Genomic DNA, 19,489 nt, shown 5'->3' on the forward strand with positions numbered 1-19,489 from the left:
CTGCCATGGCCTCGCTGGCCACTTTGGCTCCTCTCCCTCCCAAGAAGCCACTGAGATGGATTTCTGCCATAGCTGTTGGAGACTGGGGAGGGGGGCAAAGGGCCATTGCCCCCCACTTTTGAGAGGGGAGCAAGGGAGCCTCTTTGGGGAGCCCAGTCTCCTGGGCAGGCTGGCTGAGTCGTGGGATACTGCTGCTGGGGGAGATGAGTTAAAATAAGTGGTGTCCCCAGGCAACTCTGACACCTCCCCTAGAAGAAAACATGCATGACCAGTTCTGTTATTTTCTACTAGCCTTTCCTTAGAGTGAAATACCAATCAAATATCCCTCCAAAATGCTCTGGATGCCTGAACAATTCATTAGGGTCACAACAGCAAGTGACATCCACCCAGCAGGAAAACATCATCTCACACAAATGATGAATGAACTCAGCCAGCCCAGAAATCAAAGGCACCCTGTTAGTCCCCCAGGAACAATCCTCACCCTTCCCCCATAACTCTATCAAATAAAGACAGGCCCATTAGGCTCAGCTGAAGGGGCTGGTCCCATGTCAGGTACCCTGGAGCCAGACAGGGCCTTTCTGACTAGAAGCCAGGGCAGGGAGCTCTGGGGGGATGAGGATAGTGGCTGGGTTAGAGCACATGCAAGGGGAGCTTGCCAGCTGCTGCACCCCTTCGTAGGGCTGCCCTGCCCTGCCCTAGTCCTGCTGGCACAAGGTGGGGAGGGACTTTATGTAGGTCATGCAAGGAGGGAGGGAAAGCCTCTCTGTGCCCTCTGAGCTCACACTGAACACCTGTGTGAAGGCCAGGCAGAATATGGCTCTTGGGGTTTATTGTTCCATTGTGGAAGGAGAACGGAGTCTGTCTCTCAGAGAGTTTATTCTATTTTGCGCCAGAAAACGTGTGAATGACCTGAAACCGCAGGGAGGCCTTTCCTGTCTTGGCCAAGGACTAATGCTGAGGCTAGATTAGTTCTGCACCCTGGCACACTGCTTCAGTCAGAAAAGCGTAGTGCTCGTGGGGGCAGAAGGCCTTGGCGAGTGTGTACAACAGCAATACAATTGATTGTTGTGACAGTGACTCTGAGCGAGCAGGAAAATGCCTTAACAACTAAACCTGTCACCTCCCTAGGACTGTGTGTGTGTTTCTTTAAGTCTTTTATCTCTGTGCACCATAAAAGAAATTCCTGTAACTTACCAGCGATGGTTTCACTTTCAGTTGGAAGCTGCAAGAAGCAGGGAGAATGTTCCTATTCAGATAAAATTGCTGTAAGTTAACCAGCAATCACTGTCCGAACAGACTGGAGTCAGACGTGCAATGCTACTGTAAATACTGAGCCGTTCACTTGCAATGCAGACCTGGCAGTTCTGAAGCTGGGAGCCCTTCCTCCGCCACCAGCGCCAGGCCTTCCCTGTAGGATCCAGCAGGCAGGTGAGTGTCAGCCCTCGATGGCTCTGGGTGAGGCTCTGTTATTCTTCATGGGAGCTGTTCCTATGGATGGGAGTCTGTCTGGGGCTCTCACTTTCCTACTTTAAACATTGCTGCAGAAATGTCTAAGATGCTCAGAGATCTTGGTGGTCCCTGTTCCATTACCCTGTAACACAGACTGAAAGAGTGTCTGTTTATTCGCTCTTCTGCATTATTTCCTGGCATTAGATTTACACTCCAGCACTCCTGCTCTGGTGACTTTCCTGTGAGCTGTCCTCAGAGGAGTATGTACTCTCTCCTTCTCCTTCGCTGTCGACTGTGTGTATTTGCCCTCAGCTCACTCTAGTGAAGTTCTGCTCTAAGAGACTAAAAGAAAGGAAATGGCATGGGCCAGATTCAACAAGGCTGCTGCAGAGAGGGGTTAATTCGGGCACGTTGGGCCAGGAGGACCTTTCTATGCCAGGGAAAGGGGGGAGTTACCCAGACACAGGACTGATGATGTTACTTCTGCTGTTCTCCGAAGGGTTCTCCCAGGAGAGGGTTCAGCTGTAACACCTGCTGGAGCCCCATCAGCCAGGGTCACTGAGCAGAGGGGCTGAGCCACTGCGTTCCCTGGCAGCCCTGGTCGTACCCACTTCCCTGGGCTGCACTGACCCTCAACGGCTGCCTGAGCATAGGGGAGGTTAGAGGTCCTCAGAGTCGCCTGTTGGAATTGCCAGCTATCGCTTTACAGGGTGGGGTGGTCAGACTTGCAGGCTAGAGGGCTCTGTAGATAAGCGTGTGACTGTACCAGCAGCCAGTTTGCAGACAGCCAGCTTAAAGCAAGGTGGGGAGAGTTGGGCCTCTCTGTTTTAGGGAGCAGCCTGCTTTGTCTCTCTTCTTAGTGTTGGGTTCTTGTGTGTTCTGAATTCTAAGAAAAAAAGTTACGTTGTTATTTAACTTCTCTCTGTGTGTGCTGTGAACACAAGAAGTGCCACCGTACCCTGGATTCCTGGTAAACCCTCCACCATCGGAAACCTTTGCCAGGGTATCGGCTGGCATAAATCAGCGTGGGCCCTGGAGGAGAGCTGGAGACATAGGCAGTAGCATCTCCAGAGTTAAGTCTGTGACTAAGTTTTTGTTTAAAAACAACTTTTTTAATCCTCTCTAAATTCCAAGAGACAAGTCGGCTCAGCCTGATTGTCAGGGGTGAGATCAAGTTATTGGGGACACCTGGAGTTATTTGAACAAAGCATTGCTGAGCTAGGGCACCTTGATTGTGAGCTGATTTTTTTTACCTATATTGAATGAAAAACAGTCATCCTCTAGTGGGACTCCTCTGATCCCCAAGGGAGGGAGAGCCCTTTATTCCTCCTGCCTCAGGGACTCAGGGACTCAGCCTAGGACCAATGAGCCCTGAGCTCTTTGCACGTGTATCTCCCTCTGGTGTCTGGAGGCATTGCTGGCCAATATTGTCTCATGTTTCCTAGTGCTCCCCCATTGGTTTACTCTGGCAAATGGGTGACACAGTGAAGGACAGGAGACACACAAACTCACAACAATGGACTTCCATTGCTGAGATCTTCTGTGTGTGCGACCCGAACCAAGGGCCAGAATTGAAAATATGAAGCTATTATACCTCATTTCCTGAACCACAGAATGAGAAGGCCCAGCACTAATACTAAATTCTGCAGAACCTCAGCTTTCCCCCCACAACAATTATGTTTAAACCTGAGCATTAACTATTTCACTGCTGTCCATTTTAGTAGCTGGGCTAGGGTAGAGGGTGGGAGGGCAACCCTGAGGGTGAAGTGGGAGTAGCTGAAGAGAAGGAAATGCCAAGGGAGGACAGGAAGAGGCAGGGGAGAAAAAGGAAAGCAGGGAAAAAAGGAGGATGGGGAAGGAAGGGGAGCAAAGGACAGAGAGAGTGGTGGTCACAGTGGTGAGCATGTTCCCCTCTGAGTGATGCTGAGCGCGATAACAAGGCCCTGAAGAAGTAACACAGTGATTATAATGAACAGGGAATTTACTCTATTACTGCTCGTAATCTCTCACAGAGGCTGGTGAGGGTGCCACTTTGGAAGGAGGAGAGTGATGAGCCCTAAATGGACACCGTGGCCCAGAGATCGTAATAAAATGGAATTTGGCCCCCTGCACAGAATGAGATTAATGCCCCTAGACTAGAGGGAGGTGTCCTGGGCTGGGAGCCAGGAGACCATGTGGTCTAGTCTCACCTCTTCCACTCACTGGTGTTAACAGTTCTCTGCACTGCGCATTATTGTTAGTGATCAAGGTTTCATGTCCCTACCTGAGGAGACCACCAGGGATCCTTGTCCCCCTTCTAACAGATGAGGTAACAAAATGAGATATTGCACAAGCTCAGTTCTAGTAGAGTTAGGATCAGGACAGGTTTCTCCCACAAGGCCACAGTGTCTGTCAGATTGACTGAGCCAAATCTGTGTGCTCGGCTCTGCCCAGCCACCTCTGCTAAGTGCTGTGAGACACACAGACCAATTTACCTAGCATATCCTATAATGTGATAGAACATCTGCACAGGGAATGAGGAGGAGGCTGCAGGAAGAGCCAGGATGTTGGACAAGTCACTTAACCCAGGCTATTCAGAGTAGGGGGTATTGGTAGGAGGGCTGGACCTGAGTCAGAGCTGGATAAGCGAGGGAGGCCCTGACCCTACTGTCCAGGCTGTGAGGAGCTGTGGGCCAGCAGCTGTGGGAAAAGTGGAGGTTGTGGTTGTCAGTTTTGCTAAACAGCAGAAAAAAAATGATTTTTTGACCTCTGGCAAACGCCCTTGTTCTGCTTTCCTCTTTCACTTTCTATTTTAGCCTTGCTATGTGCAGGAGAAAAGAACAGATTCTGCAGCCATTAAACAAGCATTAACAGGAAATTGCAGGAGACCAGACTGATATCCAACTGATTCTCTTTTCCAAAATGATTTTGCTTCGTAGCCTCACTTTAATTCATTAATTGTGAGGCACCTCCTGGACTAGGGGTCCATGTAACCGACTGTAGAGAAGCTGGAGGACAGCAATTCTGTAACCACTGAGAAGTTTCTCCTGGTTTCATAAGGGAGGTGGCAGGAAGTTTTCATCCTTTACCTTGTTTTTAAATCCCTAGTCTTCTGTCAGCAGGGGAAGGGCAGTGCAGGGCAGCCCTACAAAGGGGTGCAGCAGCTGGCAAGCTCCCCCTATATGTGCTCTAACTCAGCCAATATCATCGTCCCCCCAGAGCTCTTTGGCCTGGCTTCTAATCAGAAAGACCCTGTCTGGCTCCAGGGTGCATCACAAGGGACCAGCCCATTCACCAGAACCTAACGGGCCCTTCTTTACTTGATAGAGCTACGGGAGAGGGTTCAGGGTTGTTCCTGGGCAGCTAATGCGGCAATTTTGCAGCTTTGATTTATTGGCTGGCTGAGTTCATTCATTGTGTGTGTGGGATAATGTTTAACTGCCAAGTGGGTGCCAGCCATTGTGACTCTAATAAATTGTTCAGGCATCCGGAGCATTTTGCAGGGGTATTTTGACTGGTATTTCACTCTACAGAAAGACTAATAATAAATATCAGAACTAGTCTTGCATGTTTTCCTCTAGGGGAGGTGTCAGAGTTGCCTGGGACACCAGTTATTTTAACTCCTGCCTCATCCCCCCTCAGCAGCAGTGTCTCATGACTCAGCCAGCCCGCCCAGGAGATGGGGCTCCCCTACGGGGTCCCTGCTCATGCTCACCCGGCCTGCAAACATTCCATACAAACAACTGCTGAAGGCTGGAGAGAGCAGGGAGAATTGGTAGCTGCAGGGTGATGAGCTACGAGTTCCATGCGGCCTCCGACTGCCCCCACCCACTTTCTTTGGCATGTGACTCTACAAATAAAGATGCCGCACAAAGCAAAGTGTGGCCAGTACCCAACTACCCAGGGATGGCACAGAAAGAGCCTGATTGGCTCAATTCCCAGTGAAATACCAACGGACAACCTGCCCTAATCTCTCAATTACTGAGGGACAATTTTCACTCATTGATATATTTGCTTTCCCAACCAACTCTCTGTACAGCTTTTCATGAGTGATGTACCCAAGTATTCGGATTCTAATATCTAAACTATATTGTTAAATTTAACCCCCTAAATTTGGGTTATTGCTGATTATGTATTTCATGTATTTTTGACTTTTAAAACAAACTTTGTCTTTATGGCTAATCAAAGCACTATACCTAGATGTACAGACACTCTTTTCTTAACCTGTGTAAATATTATGTAATTTTTTTTAACATTAGCTTTATTAAGCAAAAGCTGGAAATCCAGGGCTAAGGGTCCTTCCAGCCTCTCCCCTTCCCAGGCTCACCCAATACAGGAGGAACCCCAGGCTTCCTGCAGTGCTGCTGGTAAAAGCCCCTCCCGCCCCACAGAACAATGTTTTGTTAGCTTTCTTGGCCTGCAGCTACTCATTGAGGAGAGATCTCCATTGAGCAGGCTGCTGTGATGACCAGGTCCTCCCCTGAGTTGGTACAGTCCATTTGGATGAGGAGTTCAGACTTTCCCCTCTTGTGTACAGTACTTGGCATTTATCGACACTGGATTTCATTTGGTCTCCTGTTGTCCATTCCCTGGGTTGTTCTTAAGTTCCTCACCGCCCTCTCATGGCCTGACTAACCTCAATATCTTTGTGTCACCATCATCTATCACTACCTCCCCACCCCCATTCCAGCTCATGAATAAGTCTATGAAAGAACACAGGACCTAGTACCTGTTAACCTTTGGCTTAAGTCTAACGTCAGTACTGGGCAAATCAGTTGAAACAATAGTAAAGAATAAAATTGTCAGACACATAGAAGAACATTCATTGTTGGGCAAAAGTCAACATGGTTTCTGTAAAGGGAGATCATGTCTTACTAATCTATTAGAGTTCTTTGAGGGGGTCAACAAACATGTGGACAAGGGGGATCCAGTGGACATAGCGTACTTAGATTTCCAGAAAGCCTTTGACAAGGTCCCTCACCAAAGGCTCTTACGTAAATTAAGTAGTCATGGGATAAGAGGGAAGATCCTCTCACGGATTGAGAACTGGTTAAAAGACAGGGAACAAAGGGTAGGAATAAATGGTAAATTTTGAGAATGGAGAGGGGTAACTAGTGGTGTTCCCCAAGGGTCAGTCCTAGGACAAATCCTATTCAACTTATTCATAAATGATCTGGAGAAAGGGGTAAACAGTGAGGTGGCAAAGTTGCAGACGATACTAAACTGCTCAAGATAGTTAAGGCCAAAGCAGACTGTGAAGAACTTCAGAAAGATCTCACAAAACTAAGTGACTGGGCAACAAAATGACAAATGAAATTTAATGTGGATAAATGTAAAGTAATGCACATTGGAAAAAATAACCCCAGCTATACATACAATATGATGGGGGCTAATTTAGCTACAACTAATCAGGAGAAAGATCTTGGAGTCATCGTGGATAGTTCTCTGACGAAGTCCATGCAGTGTGCAGCGGCAGTCAAAAAAGCAAACGGGATGTTAGGAATCATGAGAAAAGGGATAGAGAATAAGACGGAGAATATCTTATTGCCCTTATATAAATCCATGGTATGCCCACATCTTGAATACTGCGTACAGATGTGGTCCCCTCATCTCAAAAAAGATTTACTGGCATTAGAAAAGGTTCAGAAAAGGGCAACTAAAATGATTAGGAGTTTGGAACGGGTCCCATATGAGGAGAGATTAAAGAGGCTAGGACTTTTCAGCTGGGAAAAGAGGAGACTAAGGGGGGATGTGATAGAGGTCTATAAAATCATGAGTGGTGTGGGGACAGTGAAGAAGGAAAAGTTATTTGCTTGTTCCCATAATATAAGAACTAGGGGCCACCAAATGAAATTAATGGGCAGCGGGTTTAAAACAAATAAAAGGAAGTTCTTCTTTACTCAGCGCACAGTCAACCTGTGGATCTCCTTGCCTGAGGAGGTTGTGAAGGTTAGGACTATAACAGGGTTTAAAAGAGAACTGGATAAATTCATGGAAGCTAAGTCCATTAATGGCTATTAGCCAGGATGGGTAAGGAATGGTGTCCCTGGCCTCTGTTTGTCAGAGGGTGGAGCTGGATGGCAGGAGAGAGATCACTAGACCATTACCTGTTAGGTTCACTCCCTCTGGGGCACCTGGCATTGGCCACTGTCGGTAGACAGGATACTGGGCTGGATGGACCTTTGGTCTGACCCAATATGGACACTCTTATGTTCTTATGGCCATGATGAAAACTAACCATTTATTCCCTCTGTTGCCAAGCCAGTTTCTGATCCATGGCAATATTTTGCCTTTCACCCATGACTTGATATCTTTAGTAGCCCCTTGAGAGGGACTGTGCCAAAGGTCTTTTGAAAGTCCAAGTAAATTATATCGACTATCCCTTTTGGCACGTTCAAAGAGTTCTAACAGATTAATGAGGTATGAATTTTCTTTGCAGAAGCCGTGACTCAGTTTCCCCCGTTGACTGATGTTGCTGATGCCCCTGTGTGTAATCCTTTGAGAGGTGCAGCTGTGCTCTGTTCTATTACTGAGCTTCACACAGAGATAATTCCCCAGGGCTCTGCTAGGTTGTTTGATCTTGCTGGTGCCAGAAACCTGATTCCCCAGAGGGGACTTTCTCTGCCTGAGGCTTTTGCTGAGTCCTGTGGGATCACAGTCCTGCTTCAGGGTGCTGCCTGAGGTCCTCAGCCCTCTGTACAGCCAGCATGCACTGACTCCAGCTGGGCCCACCCTGGGATGCCACCCTTATGGGCTGGAGAGTGACAATCCAGGGCCCCAGTTATATGGCACTCCCTGGGCCCCGCCCCCCGCCCACATTTTCAGTGGCTGCATCAGAGACAACCCACACAATAAGTGTGTGCTGGACTGGCAAGGGCTGTGAAGACTCCCCTTTGGGCAGGCTGGAGTCTCCTTCCCAGATGGGCAGGGATGGAGCATGGGAGACCTCCTCCTCCCCCTATAAGCTGCAGCTGGGTGGCAGCAGGGCCCCCTGCCATACGGAGTGACAGAGGGGGCTGCCCTGTGTGTGGTTTAAGAACGACCCCCCCACCCCGCCCTCTTTGTAGCACAGGGCTGCAGTTTCAATCCAGCACGGAGTTCCTTGGGCTGAGGGCACGTGCAGGCCGGGGGCCAGGAGCTTTCGGCCAATAGTTCTGGAACTTGCCTAGAAATCTTTCCTTTAAGGGTGGATTTATTCCTGTGCCCGGGCTGGGGCTGGCCTGGGTGTGGGCCGGACTGTCAGCACGAGTCAGCACTTTCTGTGCACCCGGCGCGCTGAGCCCTCTGGAGAATCTGGCCTCAGCTGCAGGTGCTGGGCAGGGCACCTCTGAAAGGGCCGGCCTGAACGTGGGCTTCTGGCACTCCAGGGCCTAGTGGAGTCAGCGTCCTTGCACCAGCTCTGCCGGTTTACCACTCTCATGTCCTGGATTGCAGGGTCCCACTCACTGACTCGCTCACCCAGGGCTTGTGTGGTGGTCTGGACACCAGGGCGATGGAGGATTCCTCAGCGTCCCCTGGCTCCGTGAGGTCACGGCCGCTGCTTGGCTTCACCCTTTTCCTCATTTCTCTCCACGTTCACCGGCTGGACGCAGGTAGGATTCCTGGGGCTTTAGGGTCCTGTCTCTCTCCCACGGAAGCCAGCTGGGCCCCCAGCCTGAGCTCTGCCTGAGGGGACTCAGGGGTTATGAGCAGAGCAGCAAAGGTGGCAGCTGGTGGGCAGAGGAGTCAGGGAGCGCTGGGCAATAAATGTGTCTTGTGGCCTACAAGAGGCCCCACAGCAAGTCCCCGCTGGCAGCATGTGGCTGCTGTGCCCAGAAATGTCCCCCTGAGGCTGATTAATTTCTGGTTCAGTGGGACGTGACATGTAGCTGGGTCCTGCTTGCAGGGACAGTCAGTTCTGTAGAATGGCCCCCAATAACTAGAAACTACCCCTAGCCTGGTCCTGCCCTTAGCAACTAGAAACCTCTGCCCAGCAACCAGAAATGCAATGGAGAGTTTCGGGAGCTGGAGATGCGTCTGAGTGTTCACCACGTGGGGGAGAGCTGGGTCGTGGAGCTGCTGGGTGACACCTGGCAGTAATCCTCCCACTGGCACCAGGGGGGTGAGGGTTTCACCTCTGGTGCTGAGAAGAAAAGGGCAGACTGGCTTGGAGGGAGCGTGGGGGTTAGGTGGGGAGTGTGGAAAAACAAGGAGTAGCTCCCAGGCACAGCAGGGCTTTGATCACACTCTTCCAAACTCTGGGAGAATTTACGTAAAGTTACAAAGATGATTTTTAAACAGCAAAAATTAAAGAAGAGCAAACTTGGCTAAATCAGGTTTGAGTAGAACTGGTTTGAAAATGCCAATTATTGTTAGTGGGGAATTTTTTTTAAACTGTTCTTCAAAATTTCCTACCAATTGTTTTTAGTTTGTTTGTTTTGTCCAAAACCTGGGAAGTAAACCAAAAGTACTTACTGAGAATGTATTTTTAATGAAAATTTTTCAGTTTTCCAGACAAAATTTTTTATGTATGGTTTTTCAACAAGAAGGGAAATTTTTGACTGAAATTGCAAATTTTCATTTTGCTCAAAAAGCCACATTTGGTCAAAAAATGTTTTGATGAAAAAATTTCGACCAGCAGTCATTTTGATAAAGTGATCAGTTACAGTCCCTGTGAGTGTTTTGCCTAACTCTGAGACATGGCTGAAAGCAGGTGGAATGTAAAGCACAATAATGATATATACTTTATACGTTATAGGAAGCTGGGGAAAAATGAGGAGAAAAGAGGGGTTGATTTCTAGGAGAAGGAGCATTTTAAAATGTTTCCCTAAGAGTGTAGTAAAGGTCTCAGTAAGAAGATCACCTAGGAGATGTAATTAGCCCTTAAGGCGATATTGTGCCAAATCTAAAGATGAAATTCTGCCTCTCAGGAGGTGCAGCCCAGGATAGAGCCTGGCTTCTAGCCACCTTTGCATCTCCTGGATCCTGGGCTGTTCCAGGGACTGCAAAAGCCCCCAGTGTCAATTAGAGCACCCTTAGGGTTGCCCTAACTTTCAGCAGCCTCCTTAGCTGCTCTGCAGCCCTGGTATTGGCAGAACGCCAAGTGCTCCAGCCCCACCATATGACACCCTTTGGTGCTCTGAGGATACGGTCAAGTACGCCAGCCCTGAGCCACTCCTGCGGGGGCGGCATTGTCCCAGGAATTGCCCAACCCCCTTTACTCTGCCAGAGAAATGTGAAAAGGCCAGAATCCATCTGTATATGACGGGCCAAGGCCACGCAGAGTCAGTGGCAGAGCTGGGAACAGGATGCAGGTGTTCGTGGCTTCTAGTCCCACGCGCAGTCCCCCAGCCTCTCAGGGCTCACAGCATCACACTGCTTCCATTTGTATGACTGTCACTATGTCTGTGCTCCGCCCTGCCTTTAAAAAGTCCCTTGGGAGGAACCCCTTCAGCATGACAGACCCTCAAGGGGTCACATTTTCCAAGAGGATAGGCCACCTGGCCTCAATGCCTCTGAGCCCGGCCTCTGGGCTCTAGCTCTCCTGCTTCTCATGGTGAGCGCTGCCCAGCGACTACAGGATGGGGTGTATTACTCAACTGGAATACAGCTGGGAGGAGGCAGAAAAACAAAGGGTCTCTGTCTGTCTGTGTGATGCTTTTGCTCGAGACAGAACAGGAATGGAGTCTTAGAACTTAGTAAATAATCTAGCTAGGTATGTGTTAGATTATGATTTCTTTAAATGGCTGAGAAAATAGCTGTGCTGAATAGGATGAATATTCCTGTCTGTGTGTCTTTTTTGTAACTTAAGGTTTTGCCTAGAGGGATTCTCTATGTTTTGAATCTAATTACCCTGTAAGGTATTTACCATCCTGATTTTACAGAGATGATTCTTTTTTACTTCTATTAAAAGTCTTCTTGTAAGGAAACTGAATGCTTTTTCATTGTTCTAAGATCCAAGGGTATGTGTCTGTGGTCACCTATGCAAATTGGTGAGGATTTTTACCAAACCTTCCCCAGGAAGTGGGGTGCAAGGGTTGGGAGGATTTTGGGGGGAAAGACGGTGGCCCGTCAAACTACGTTTTCTCAGGAACCCAGATAAAGTTTGGTGGTGGCAGTTGAAGTCCAAGGGCAAAATAGTTTGTACCTTGGGGAAGTTTTAACCTAAGCTGGTAAAAGTAAGCTTAAGAAGTTTTCATGCAGGTCCCCACATCTGTACCCTAGAGTTCAGAGTGGGGAAGGAACCTTGACATGGTGGCAGAGTGGTGGGATTAACCTGAAATCCTTTTGAGATCAATTTGAGATTTTTTGAACCAGAAAAACAGATTTTAAAAAGGAAATATTTTCTTTTCCTTTGGGGCTGCTGGAAAGGAGGTCCAACTGTGAAAGCAGCTAGTTTTTTCTCTGCTTTGGGGCCAGAGCAGAGACAAAAGGGAATTACCTTTGTGAGTTGCAGGTTTTCTTTGCCTGGAGGCAGAGTAGTTAACTTCCTGCAGGGAAATTCACAGTCTTCACAAACCTGAGTTTTTTTTCCCCCTAAAAGTAAATAGGGTGGTGTTCTACCCATTTGCCTGGAGACAAAAATGGTAGGGTTTTTTTTTTTTTTTTTAGGATTTTGATTTTTTTTTTACAAGGAGCACAGATTTGAAAAGGAAATTGTTTGCCTTTGGGGGTGCTGGAAAGGAGGTTTCCAAGTAGTGGAGGTTTTTTGCTTTGGCTTGGGGCCAGAGCAGAGACAAAGGGAATTGTCTTTTTCTGTAGGCTGACAATCACTATCAGAGAATAGGTATCCTATTCCAGCACAGCAAAATTTTACAAGCTAAGTTTTGTTTGTTTTATTTCTAAACCTCGGGTGTAAAGTTAGTTAAAAACAGAGAGGTTAGGATGACAGACTCCATGGCTCAACGAGAGCTGGAATTAGTCAGATTTGAGGGTGCTGAAAAAAAAAAGGAACATGAAAGACAAATAGAACTCATGCGGATGGAGAAGGAGGTACAGGAGGCTGCCCACAGGAGGGAGATGGAGGCAAGGGACAAAGAAAGGGAGGCAGCGAAAGAGACAGAACAACACCAAGTGGCTGCTCACAGGAGAGCTATGGAAGCAAGGGACAAAGAAATGGAGGCAAGGGACAAAGAACTGAAGGAGAAGGAAAAAGAGAGGAAGCAAGTGGAGGAGATGGAGAAGATAAAAGCTCAGCAGAATATACCAACAAACCCTAGCAATCCTTCTCCAGGTACAACTTCCATCCCAGAAAGTTCCCCACCTACAAGGCAGGCGATGATACTGAGGCCTTCTTAGAAAACTTCGAAAGGGCCTGCCTTGGGTACAGTATCTCTACCGACCAATACATGGTAGAGCTGAGGCCGCAGCTCAGTGGACCCTTAGCTGAGGTGGCAGCTGAAATGCCTAAAGAACACATGAACAAGTATGAACTGTTTAAATCCAAGGCGAGAGTCAGAATGGGGATAACACCCGAGCATTCTCGTTGGAAGTTCAGAGCCCTAAGATGGAAACCAGACGTGTCATTTACCCGACATGCCTACCACATTGTGAAACATTGGGATGCCTGGATATCAGGAGCAAGTGTTGAATCTCCAGTAAATTTGCCCTTCCTAATGCAAATGGAACAATTCTTAGAGGGTGTTCCTGAGGAAATAGAAAGATACATCCTAGATGGGAAGCCCAAAACTAATCGAGGCAGGAGAGATTGGAGCCAGATGGGTGGAGGTGGCAGAGAAGAAGAAAACTGGTCGCAGTTGGAGCGGAGACCAGAAGGGACAACCCCAGACCACACCCTATTACCGGGGGCCGCCCAAGGCCCCACCTACCTCCCAAAGAACCCTCCAGACACCTTATCGTCCCACCACCCCGTTCTCCAGCAACCCTCCTCGCCCCAGTGACCCGTCAGCTGGACGATGTTTTAAATGTAACGAGCTGGGGCATGTAAAGGCCAACTGCCCCAAGAACCCCAACAGATTACAGTTCATTGCACCGGAATCACACCAGAGATCCGCAGGCCCAGTTACCTCCCAGATACCTTTGGAGCGGAGGAAAACTGTGAGTGTGGGCGGGAAGAAGGTCACCGCGTGGAGGGACACCGGAGCACAAGTGTCAGCTATCCATGCTTGCTTAGTGGACCCCAATTTAATCAACCCAGAGATCCAAGTGATGATTCAACCCTTCAAGTCCAACTCTTTCAATTTGCCTACAGCCAAGTTGCCTGTCCAGTACCAGGGCTGGTCAGGAACGTGGACTTTTGCAGTCTATGATGATTATCCCATCCCCATGCTGTAGGGAGAAGACTTGGCCAATCATGTGAAGCGGGCCAAAAGGGTGGGAATGGTCACCCGCAGCCAGGCTAAACGAGCCGTGATGCCTAGCTCTGTTCTGGAAACTTCTATCAGGACCCGGTCAGAGGTGATGGACCCGGACCCCAGGCCAATGTCTGTAACAGAAGTAGTGGATCCAATCCCAGAGACCCAGACGGAACCAGTCCCAGAACCGGAACCAGCGGAACAACCAGCCCCAGACCCATTGCCAGCACTGAATCCAGTACTTGCAACCTCAACACCAGAGGACCCCACCGAACCTGAACCGGCAGCAGCCCATAACCCTACACAAGAGGCGCAGTCGGAGCCAGAACCCCAACATAGTGTCCCAGCGGAGAGCGGTTCACAGTCAACGGAAACAGCCCCATCCCCTACATCGCTTCCAGAGGGACCAAGCATAGGTCCACAATCCAATGAGGAACTGATGTCTCCAGCATCAAGGGAACAGTTCCAGACCGAACAGGAAGCAGATGAAAGCCTCCAGAGAGCTTGGACGGCGGCACGGAGCAACCCACTGCCTCTCAGCTCTTCTAATCGATCCAGAGAATTAAAGGTTTGCCAGTTTACAGCCCAGAGAGGAGACGATGCTGAGTGGCCTGAAGGTGTCTACTACGAAGGGAAAAGTGCTGGTGGTGTGGAAGAGGTGAACCTCTCCATGACCCTTGGGTGTATGCAGTGACAGCAGATCAAGTCGCTGTGCACTAGCTACGTGCCAAGGGCTGGTCAGTTACGTGGACTTTTGCAGTCTATGATGATTATCCCATTCCCATACTACTGGGGGAAGACTTGGCCAACCATGTGAAGCTAGCCAAGAGAGTGGGACTGGTCACCCGCAGCCAGGCCAAACAAGCTTCCACACCTATCCCTGTTCCTGAGCGCTCCACCAGAGTCCCGTCTGTGTTACCAGAGACCCCAATGGTGGTGGTGGAACCGGACTCCCTGCCAAGAACTGCAACAGCCGTAATGGATCCAGTCCCAGAACCGGAACTGGCGAATCAACCGACACCAGAGGGCACCACCGAACCTGAACCGGCAGCAGCAACTAAACCGACGCAAGAGGCTCAGCCAGAGCCTGAACCCCAACATAGTGTCCCAGCGGAGTGTGGTCCACAGCCAACGGAAACAGCCCCATCCCCTACATCGCTTCCAGAGGGATCAAGCCCAGGTCCACAATCGAATGAGGAATGGATGTCTCCAGCATGAAGAGAACAGATTCAGGCTGAACAGGAAGCAGATGAAAGCCTCCAGAGAGCTTGGACAGCGGCACGGAGCAACCCACCGCCTCTCAGCTCTTCTAACCGATCCTGGTTTGTTGTAGAAAAAGGACTTTTATACAAGGAAACTCTTTCTGGTGGGCACCAAGAAGACTGGAATCCTCAGACAGTTGATAGTTCCAACTAAGTACCGGGTAAAGCTCCTGAGCTTAGCCCACAATCATCCTAGTGGCCATGCTGGGGTGAACAGGACCAAAGACTGTTTGGGGGGTCATTCCACTGGGAGGGAATGGGCAAGGATGTTTCTACCTATGTCCGGTCTTGTGAAGTATGCCAAAGAGTGGGAAAACCCCAAGACCAGGTCAAAGCCCCTCTCCAGCCACTCCCCATCATTGAGGTTCCATTTCAGCGAGTAGCTGTGGATATTCTGGGTCCTTTTCTGAAAAAGACATACAGAGGAAAGCAGTACACACTGACTTTCATGAATTTTGCCACCCGATGGCCAGAAGCAGTAGCTCTAAGCAACACCAGGGCTAAAAGTGTGTGCCAGGCACTAGCAGACATTTTTGCCAGGGTAGGTTGGCCCTCCGACATCCTTATGGATTCGGGAACTAATTTCCTGGCAGGGACCATGAAAAGCTTGTGGGAAGCTCATGGGGTGAACCACTTGGTTGCCACTCCTTACCACCATCAAACAAATGGCCTGGTGGAGAAGTTTAATGGAACGTTGGGGGCCATGATACGTAAATTTGTAAATGAGCACTCCAACGATTGGGACCTAGTGTTGCAGCAGTTGCTCTTCGCCTAGAGGGCTGTACCACATCCCAGTTTAGGGTTTTCACCATTTGAACTTGTGTATGGCCGTGGGGTTAAGGGGCCATTACAGTTGGTGAAGCAGCAATGGGAGGGATTTACACCTTCTCCAGGAACTAACATTCTGGACTTTGTAACCAACCTACAAAACACCCTCCGAAACTCTTTAGCCCTTGCTAGAGAAAACTTCAGTGATGCTCAGGAAGAGCAAAAAGCGTGGTATGATAAACATGCCAGAGAGCATTCCTTCAAAGTAGGGGACCACTTGGTCCACATGGTCTTGAAGGGGCTCCAGGCCCATAAAATGGAAGCATCGTGGGAAGGGCCATTCACGGTTCAGGAGCACCTGGGAGCTGTTAACTATCTCATAGCATCCCCCACCTCAAACAGAAAGCCTAAGGTGTACCGTGTTAATTCTCTACAGCCTTTTTATTCCAGAGAATTAAAGGTTTGTCAGTTTACAGCCCAGGGAGGAGACGACGCTGAGTGGCCTGAAGGTGTCTACTATGAAGGGAAAAGTGCTGGTGGTGTGGAAGAGGTGAATCTCTCCATGACCCTTGGGCGTATGCAGCGACAGCAGATCCAGGAGCTGTGCACTAGCTATGCGCCAACGTTCTCAGCCACCCCAGGACTGACTGAACGGGCATACCACTCCATTGACACAAGTAATGCTCGCCCAATTAGAGCTCAACCTTACTGGGTGTCTCCTCAAGCTAAAACTGCTATAGAACGGGAGATCCAGGATATGTTACGGATGTGTGTAATCCGCCCCTACCGCAGTGCATGGGCATCTCCAGTGGTTCTAGTTCCCAAACCAGATGGGGAAATACGTTTTTGCGTGGACTACCATAAGCTAAATACTGTAACTCGCCCAGACAACTATCCAATGCCACACACAGATGAACTATTAGAGAAACTGGGACGGGCCCAGTTCATCTCTACCTTGGACTTAACCAAGGGGTACTGGCAGGTACCGCTAGATGAATCTGCCAAGGAAAGGTCACCCTTCACCACACACGTCGGGCTGTATGAATTTAATGTACTTCCTTTCGGGCTGCAGAATGCACCCACCACCTTCCAAAGACTTGTAGATGGCCTCCTAGCGCGATTAGGAGAATATGCAGTCGCCTGCCTTGACGATGTAGCCATTTTTTCTGATTCTTGGGCAGAACACCTGGAGAATCTGCAAAAAGTCTTTGAGAGCATAAGGGAGGCAGGACTAACTGTTAAGGCTAAGAAGTGTCAAATAGGCCTAAACAGAGTGACTTACCTTGGACACCAGGTGGGCCAAGGAACTATCAGCCCCCTACAGGCCAAAGTGGATGCTATCCAAAAGTGGCCTGTCCCAAAGTCAAAGAAACAGGTTCAATCCTTCTTAGGCTTGGCCAAGATATTACAGGCTATTTGTACCACAATTACAGCCAAATCGCCGCTCCACTGACAGACCTAACCAAAAAGAAACAGCCAAATGCCGTTCAGTGGACCGAAGAGTGTCAGAAGGCTTTTAACCAGCTTAAAGCGACACTCATGTCTGACCCTGTACTAAGGGCCCCAAACTTTGACAAACTGTTCCTAGTAACCACAGATGCGTCCGAGCGCGGTGTGGAAGCCGTTTTAGTGCAGGAAGGATCGGATCAAGAATTCCACCCTGTAGTGTTTCTCAGCAAAAAACTGTCTGAGAGGGAAAGCAACTGGTCAGTCAGTGAAAAGGAATGTTACGCCATTGTCTACGCTCTGGAAAAGCTACGCCCATATGTTTGGGGACGGCGTTTCCACCTGCAAACCCACCATGCTGTGCTGAAGTGGCTTCATACCATCAAGGACAATAACAAAAAACTTCTTCGGTGGAGTTTAGCTCTCCAAGATTTTGATTTCGACATCCAACACATTTCAGGAGCTTCTAACAAAGTGGCTGATGCACTCTCCCCTCAAAGTTTCCCAGAATCAACTGATTAAATCGTTCTTGAAATGTGGGACATATTGTTAGTTTTTATATAATCTGTAGTATGTCTAGAGGTGCATGTGTCTTATTAACTCTGTTTTCTCCTAGAGCTCCTGGAAAAAATCACAGCCAGTGTGGTACAGGCTGTCCGACACCGTCTGTGATTTGGGGGGCGTGTCATAACCATAAGGGTAGCCTAAAATTCCTCCTTACCTGTAAGGGGTTAAGAAGCTCAAATAACCTGGTTGGCACCTGACCAAAGGAACCAATGGGGACAAAAGATACTTTCAAATCTGGGGGAGGGGAGAGAGGTTTCGTTTTTGGGTTCTTTGTTTCTGTGTTCGTTCGCTTTTGGGACTAAGCGGGACTGGACATCAATCCATGTCTTCCAAACCCTTCTGAACCAGTCTCTCGTGTTACAGAAATTGTAAGTACAGCCAGGCAAGGCGTATTAGTTTATCTTTGTTTTCTCAACTTGTGAATTTTCCCTTTGCTGGAGGGAGGTTTATCCCTGTTTTGTTGTAACTTTGAAACTAAGGCTAGAGGGGGTTCCTCTATGTTTTGTGCATCTTTTATTACCCTGTAAAGTTATCTTCCACCCGGATTTTACAGAGGGGATTTTTACCTATTCTTTTTTTTATAGAAAATTCTTCTTTTAAGAACTGATTGATTTTTTTTCAGTGTCCAAAGATCCAGGGATTTGGGTCTGTGTTCACTTTGTAACCAATTGGTGAGGATATTATTCTCAAGCCTCCCCAGGAAAGGGGGTGTAAGGGCTTGGGGGAATATTTTAGGGAAACAGGAACTCCAAGTGGTCCTTTCCCTGATTCTTTGTCTAAATCACTTGGTGGTGGCAGCGTACTGTTCAAGGAGAAGGTGGGATTTGTGCCTTGGGAAAGTTTTAACCTAAGCTGGTAAAAATAAGCTTAGGGGGTCTTGCATGCGGGTCCCCACATCTGTATCCCAGAGTTCAGAGTGGGGAAGGAACCCTGACACTCTTCCAGATTGGATCCTGCATTCACAGGTGCAGGTTCTATTCAGTTCATTTTAATTATTCTGTTCTGAAACCAGGAGGCAACATATTTCAGACACCTCATGTCTTCCATCTGCCTGGAGAGGCATTTTAACCCTTGTGCATTCAAGGGATAACAATACAGAGTCTGATGGGGAGACACACATTGCTCATAAAAATATTACAGGAATTTCCCATTTCCATTGCCATGACATATTCCTAGTTCCACTTTAGCTACAGTTTAATTTCTCCTGGTTCCTTCTACAGAGAGTTTCAAGGTGATGGGACCCGATCGCCCCATCAGGGTCCTTGTGGGAGAAGACGCTCTGTTACCCTGTCACCTCTCCCCCAGGATGAGCGCTGAGAGCATGGAGGTGCGCTGGTTCCGATCCACGATCTCTGCAGTTGTCCATCTCTATCGGGATGGGAGAGATCAGGTTGGCCAGCAGATCGCACCGTATCAAAGCAGGACGAAGCTTCTGAAGGACGGTATTGCTAATGGGACTGTCTCCTTGAGGATACGCAGCATCACCCCCTCTGATGACGGGACATATGGCTGCCTCTTCCAGTCACCCACCTTTTACGAAGAAGCTGTGTTGGAACTACAGGTGGCTGGTCAGTGAGCACCAGCCAGTTGTGTGTCTCACCCCCACCCCCACCCCCACAGTTCTGGTCTGTTCAGACTAGTCACCTCTCACAGGAAAAGCACCGGAGAGCTAGGGAATGGGGGTGGCTGTTAATGGGATTGATGCACCCACCTGATGACTCCTCA

At 48.8% G+C, this 19,489-nt stretch overlaps 1 protein-coding gene across 3 annotated transcripts in view; it reads left to right on the top strand.

Moving 5' to 3' along the window:
• Positions 1-1,206: 1,206 nt before the first annotated feature.
• LOC125629607 (butyrophilin subfamily 3 member A3-like) overlaps positions 1,207-19,489 on the top strand; it is a 40,483-nt gene continuing 22,200 nt past the window's right edge. Inside the window, exons 1-3 of one of the 3 annotated variants that reach the window (XM_075127379.1) lie at positions 1,207-1,428; positions 8,863-9,020; positions 18,985-19,332. In XM_075127379.1, coding sequence (XP_074983480.1) covers positions 8,921-9,020; positions 18,985-19,332 — 448 coding nt within the window. In that variant the 5' untranslated portion in view covers positions 1,207-1,428; positions 8,863-8,920. Of the gene's footprint in view, positions 1,429-8,862; positions 9,021-16,227; positions 18,133-18,984; positions 19,333-19,489 lie in introns of those variants that run through there. The other 2 variants (XM_075127381.1, XM_075127380.1) reach the window with 2 other exon arrangements.

Source organism: Caretta caretta, chromosome 4, assembly GCF_965140235.1.
Source record: "Caretta caretta isolate rCarCar2 chromosome 4, rCarCar1.hap1, whole genome shotgun sequence".
NCBI lineage: Eukaryota > Metazoa > Chordata > Testudines > Cheloniidae > Caretta > Caretta caretta.